Source organism: Chaetodon auriga, chromosome 11 (genome assembly GCF_051107435.1).
Source record: "Chaetodon auriga isolate fChaAug3 chromosome 11, fChaAug3.hap1, whole genome shotgun sequence".
NCBI lineage: Eukaryota > Metazoa > Chordata > Actinopteri > Chaetodontiformes > Chaetodontidae > Chaetodon > Chaetodon auriga.
Window position 1 is genome coordinate 27,026,078 of NC_135084.1, and position 6,423 is coordinate 27,032,500.

The following is a 6,423-nucleotide window of genomic DNA, read 5'->3' on the forward strand; positions in this document are numbered from 1 at the left end:
GCGTCTTCATCTGTGAAACGCAGGAAAATTCAGTTTGTTCATGTCGACGACCTGAAGTCTCATCATCAGTCCTGAAGCCAAACAGTGTTTTTGACTAGATGTCCACACATCGTCCGCTCGTCCACTTCCCTCATCATCAACTGTGCAGAAAGGTGCACGTTTCTTCCCAGCATGCATTGTGTCGGCTCTTGGTGGTAACGTTGATGCACAACTTTCATCTGACTGAAATATCTCAACAAACAGTGGAGGAATTTCATTTTCAGTTCATGGTTCCCAGAGGATGGTCCTGAAGTCCATGTCAGCATTGTCACTGCACGCATGCAGACGTGCTAGCGCTAGCATTTAACAGTGCAGCCTCAAAGAGCCGCTAGCATGGCTGTGGACGCTCCAGAGGTCCGTCCTGTCATCACTATTATAACACTGCAAACCACGATGAAGAGACTTAAACCAAAGCCCACACTGTTATTTCAGGTGTAACCTCGACCCTGAGCTACACGTGGTCCCTGAACACAACACGATGTGCTGTGTTGTTATTCCAGAGCAGAAAAACATCACAGGGTTTAATGAACACACGTCTGACGTTGTTCCACTGCTTCATCTGCACCAGAGCGATGACGAGGCTGCAAGTCTCTCTCTCTAAGTCTGTCAATTAGAGATAATAGACCCCAGCAGAAGACCACTCCCTCCCTCTCTACTCCCTCCTCCTTGACACACACACACACACACACACACTCTCTCTCTCTCTCTCTCTCTCTCGCTCTCTCTCTCTTCCTGTCCTCCTTTCTTTCCACCTCTCAGTCAGTAATAATGGAGCCCAGCAGTCCGAAGAAGATCCAGTTCGCGGTGCCTCCGCTGCAGGGACAGCTGGACCCCCAGGCCGCCGAACATGTGAGTGTGTGTGAGCGTGTGTGTTCCAGGCCGGGCGCTCGGCGTGGCGTCCTGCCGTCAGGCCTGAATCAGGCGTCTATCTGTCATCGTATGAGTCTTGTCTGGAATTTTGTGTGTGGGTGCAGAGCAGCGTGTGTGCAGAAGTGCATCTGATGAAGAGTGCTGCTTGTGAGTCTGCGTGACAGCAGAAGTAAGATAAGATAAGATAAGATAAGACGTGCATGAGACATTTAAGTGCGTTTTCCAGCTGGTTTCTTTTCACGTCTGTGGGCAAAGCGTTTAAAGGGCTCGTGCTTGTGTGCCTGTGAGCAGATGGTGAATTAAAGGACCCTAAAATACCCGAAAACACTGAAAAACACATCGAACGACGTTTGATTCTGCATTCCTGAAATATTAACGGCAGAAAACACAAACAGAAAAAAAAACATCGCTTCGCTCCCACTAATCACAAACATTCATTCATGAACTTTTCCTTGTTTACTTCGAGCAGCTGACGATGTGACCAAACGAATTTTCCCCGTCAGGACGATCTGCAGTGCAGCAGGGTCACGCCTTTAAAAAACGGCGGTGAGGGAAACACGGGGCACCGACAGAGAACCGATCTTTTTGTGTAGAAGCGGTGAAGGCGGGCGGAGCGACAGAAAGGCCCATTCAGGTCCTGAACAGCACAGCCAGCGTAAAGAGGTGCAATTATGCCAATGGCTGACTCTAAACAGCACCTCCTGTCAGAAGAAGGAGAGGAGGAGCTGCTCCTTCACACGAGCTCAGACGTTACATCAGGGAGGTGAAACAGCTCTCTGTAAGGCCAGGACGCTGGACGCTGGACGCCGGACGCCGGACGCTGGACGCCGGATGCTGACGTCTCTACAAACTGTTCAGCCCATGGAAACCGGAAGCTTTCAGTTCTACAGAAGCCGCTAATGAACAGAGACAGATTAGGGGCCCCTAATGCCCCCCTTTGGGGCCCCGTGTTGGAAACTGTCAGCATTTCCACAAGTCAAAGATAAATTTTAGCTACGGATTTACGAGATAGCATCTCGTAAAACAAGTTTCCACAGCAGGAAGATGGATGTTTGCATTCCTGCAGGGCTGCTGCTTCATGTGAGGACAGGACGGGACAAGACGGGACAGGACAGGACAGGACAGGACAGGACAGGATAGGACAGGACAGGACGGGACAGGACAGCAGGAGAGGACAGGACAGGACAGGACAGAACAGGACGGGACAGGATAGGACAGGACAGGGCGGGACAGGACGGGACAGCAGGATAGGATGGGACGGGACAGGACAGGACAGGACAGGACAGCAGGACAGGACAGGACGGGACAGGACGGGACAGGACGGGACAGGACAGGATGGGACAGCAGGACAGGACAAGACAGGGTGGGACAGCAGGACAGGACGGGATAGGATGGGACAGCAGGACAGGACAGGTCAGGACGGGACAGGACGGGACAGGACAGGACGGGACAGGACAGGAAAGGACAGGATGGGACAGCAGGTCAGGACAGCAGGACAGGACGGAACAGGACGGGACAGGACAGGACAGGACAGGTCAGGACAGCAGGACAGGACAGCAGGACAGGACAGGACAGGACAGGACAGGACAGGAGGGGACAGGACGGAACGGGACAGGACAGGACGGGACAGGACGGGACAGGACAGGACAGGACAGGACAGGAGGGGACAGGACGGGACGGGACAGGACGGGACAGGACGGGACAGGATGGGACCAAAATGAAGGAGCGGTCGATGCTGTGATTCACGTCTCCACAGCAGAGAATGAGACAGTTAATCACATGACCTCCATGAAGTTTCCACAAAGACACAGGAGTGTGTGTTAATGTGTGTGTGTCAATGTGTGTGTGTTAATGTGTGTTTACAGTAGGATAATTAGGACGATGAGTCCCGGCTGGTTTTCTGAATTAACTGTTATTTTGAGGTGAGGCTTGTGTTTTTAAAGCTGAATATGGAGAGCAGGAGTCCAGTAAAAGGTTTGAATGTGCGTCATCAAATCAGAGCCTCATCTTAGATTCAGGCACACAAACAGGCAGAGGTGTCGACCAATCAGACGCTTACAGTGATTACACGCCGTAGGACAAAGCCAACAGGTGAGACAGTCTGACAGTCTGACCTCAGAGATCAACTAAAACCGGATCAGAGTCAAACCGATATTCATATATTCAAATACTTAGTTAGAATATCATATACATATATATATACTTTATATATGTATATATACTTTACATATAATACTTTGGGTTTGTGTTTGTGTTTCACCTCAGATCCGTCGCAGGAGACCAACTCCTGCCACTCTGCAGATCTACAGACAACCTGGAACAGGTGAGACGGGGTGAGACGGGGGGTGAGACGGGGGGGGGGCAGAGAGACAGAGAGAGGGAGGGAGAGAGAGGGAGAGAGAGAGAGAGAGAGGAGGGAGGGGGGGAGGAGGGACAGAGAGAGAGAGAGAGGGAGGAGGGACGGGGGGGCACAGAGAGAGAGAGAGAGGGAGGAGGGACGGGGGGGCACAGAGAGAGAGAGGGAGGGAGGGAGGAGGGACAGAGAGAGAGAGAGGAGGGGGGACAGAGAGAGAGAGGGAGGAGGGAGGGAGGGAGTACGGACAGAGAGAGAGAGAGAGAGAGAGAGGGAGGAGGGGGGACAGAGAGAGAGAGAGGGAGGAGGGACGGGTGGCACAGAGAGAGAGAGGGAGGGAGGGAGGAGGGACAGAGAGAGAGAGAGAGAGAGAGAGAGAGAGAGAGAGAGAGGAGGGGGGACAGAGAGAGAGAGAGGGAGGAGGGACAGAAAGAGAGAGAGGGAGGAGGGACGGGGGGCACAGAGAGAGAGAGGGAGGGAGGAGGGACGGGGGGGCACAGAGAGAGAGAGAGGGAGGGAGGGAGGAGGGACAGAGAGAGAGAGAGGAGGGGGGACAGAGAGAGAGAGGGAGGAGGGAGGGAGGGAGTACGGACAGAGAGAGAGAGAGAGAGAGAGAGGGAGGAGGGGGGACAGAGAGAGAGAGAGGGAGGAGGGACGGGTGGCACAGAGAGAGAGAGGGAGGGAGGGAGGAGGGACAGAGAGAGAGAGAGAGAGAGAGAGAGAGAGAGAGAGGAGGGGGGACAGAGAGAGAGAGAGGGAGGAGGGACAGAAAGAGAGAGAGGGAGGAGGGACGGGGGCACAGAGAGAGAGAGGGAGGGAGGAGGGACGGGGGGGCACAGAGAGAGAGAGAGGGAGGGAGGGAGGAGGGACAGAGAGAGAGGGAGGAGGGAGGGAGGAAGTACGGACAGAGAGAGAGAGAGAGAGAGAGAGAGAGAGGGAGGAGGGGGGACAGAGAGAGAGAGAGGGAGGAGGGATGGGGGGCACAGAGAGGGGGGGTTGCAGAGAGCTGAAAAAGCTGCAGCTATAATGGAGCCTTTATTAGATTTGTGCTGCAGCTTTTGGTAAGTGATTCAGACTGATGGAAGCCTTAAGTGTGTGTGTGTGTGTGTGTGTGTGTGTGCGTATGTGTGTGTGTGTGTGCGTGTGTGTGTGTGTGTGTCTGTGTGTGTCTGTGTGTGTGTGCTGCGTGTGTGTGTCTGTGTGTGTGTGTGTGCGTGTGTGTGTGTGTGAGCTCTCAGCTCTCATAAATCCACACAGGAACTGACTGATTGAATAATGGGCCTGGTTCCATTTAGTGAGCTCAGCTCAGTGAGTCTGGATCATGAAGCTCTTCAGGCACCTGAGCTGTTTTCTGTCCCTCAGAGGAGGAGAGTGTTGTGAAGGCCATGACTGAGCTTCACACCAGCGTCCTCTTACTTCCTGTCTGTCTCATAATTTAAGGTCTACGATTAAAGTCGTGGTCAGCGTTGATGGACGCACCGAACGTCAGAGCTTTCCATTCTGTTAACACACCAGTGACGGCCAGTCTGTCGTACTGGAAACAGGAAGTGACTCTCAGCCTTGAAACAAACACGCAGCTGTTATGACTCCACTTTAATCATGTTGAGTATTTTGTCATATTTTCTGAAAGAACTTAATGTTCTCCTTTACCAAAAATTAAGTAATGTGTGATTTTTACCGACGACCACTGAATGCATCGTTAATGTCCCTGATTCAGTTTTATCAGCAGTGAGCTGGAGGAGCTGCACTGAGCCACATGTCCCTTCATTAACACACACACACACACACACACACACACACACACACACACACACAGATATTCACAAGGCACCAAATGTGGATTCATCCGCCGCTGAAAATAGTCCCCAACAAACGCAGCACTTGCTCCTGTTTGGGTGTTTCTAACAACATGAAACTGTATATTAACGAGCTGCAGTATCAACTCATCACTGACATCACTGATTTCCAACATGTCCACAGGAGGACAGAACTGTCCTGATCATGTGCGAGCGGTTTGGTCGCAGCTTTCATCCTGAGCGTCGCTGTTAGACCGAAAAATAAAATAAAATCATGTCGTGCAGATTTGGAAAGACGTGACTTCAACGTCCAACAGCGAGCTGGAGTCAAACCAATAACTGCTGCTGTCTCGTCTCTCCTGCAGATGTCGGAGATCAACAGAGCGCCGGCGGAGAGTCGCAGGTTTGTATACCTGCAGTCTGAGCACACTTACTGACGGAGGTGGAGGACGGTCCAATCTGTTAGAGACAGCGGACAACGAATCCACACATGGACACACAAACTCACACGTTCATCAGTACTGAGCACATTTCACTGAGAGGCCACAGCAGGTGGACAGGGGACAGAGCGTCTGCCTGACAAACGATGGCTCGTCAGGACATTTGATGCCGTTTCTCTATAATGAGATTTGGATGGACAACATGGTCCGACCTGTCTCCTGCTGGACATTCATTTTCAGGAATAAGAGAATCTTTAGAGCAGATTAATCATCTTTGACTGACACTCAGTCTGCTTACAGTGATGTGTGAGTCAGTGTCCTGTGTCTCACTGTGTCTTATATAATTTGTCCTTCTCTCGGCTGTCCAGGCTTCAGACGCCTCTCAGAGGAAGCAGAGCACCTACGCCCCGCCCACCATGAAAGGTAACCACAGGACAGTTTTCAGCCTGAAAATGTCTGAAAGAAGCTTTATGTTTTAACAAGTGTGTTTCCCTGAGGAGACGACGTATCTGCTGCACCTCACGTCTCTGGACACTGTCCTCCATCAGTCACCAGAAAAAGGTGACGGGGACAGCAGAGACGTGCAGCAGATAAAGGCAGAAGCAACAAAGCCACCACAGCAAGCGTTTACAGCACAGAGCAGAAGGCACCTGTCCACCGCCTGGACATGTCCACATCGTCACCACAGACAGACGCTGTCCACCGCCTGGACACGTCCACATCGTCACCACAGACAGACGCTGTCCACCGCCTGGACACGTCCACATCGTCAGCACAGACCCTGAGAGCACAGACAGACGCTGTCCACCGCCTGGACACGTCCCCATCGTCAGCACAGACCGCCTTCATCCTCCAGAACTGAGGCCAGAGTTGAGACCAGTCCAATAAGCAGCTTCCTGCTCAAAATATCACTGAATCAGATGAA

The 6,423-nt window shown here is 52.2% G+C and overlaps 1 protein-coding gene across 1 annotated transcript in view; it reads left to right on the forward strand.

Annotated features, from left to right (window-relative positions):
- Positions 1–714: 714 nt before the first annotated feature.
- The window catches only part of LOC143328392 (protein phosphatase 1 regulatory subunit 1A-like), a 9,199-nt gene continuing 3,490 nt past the window's right edge, over positions 715–6,423 (forward strand). The window contains exons 1-4 of the mRNA XM_076743502.1: positions 715–888; positions 3,175–3,232; positions 5,424–5,461; positions 5,867–5,921. Coding sequence (XP_076599617.1) covers positions 808–888; positions 3,175–3,232; positions 5,424–5,461; positions 5,867–5,921 — 232 coding nt within the window. The 5' untranslated portion in view covers positions 715–807. The remainder of the gene's footprint in view (positions 889–3,174; positions 3,233–5,423; positions 5,462–5,866; positions 5,922–6,423) is intronic.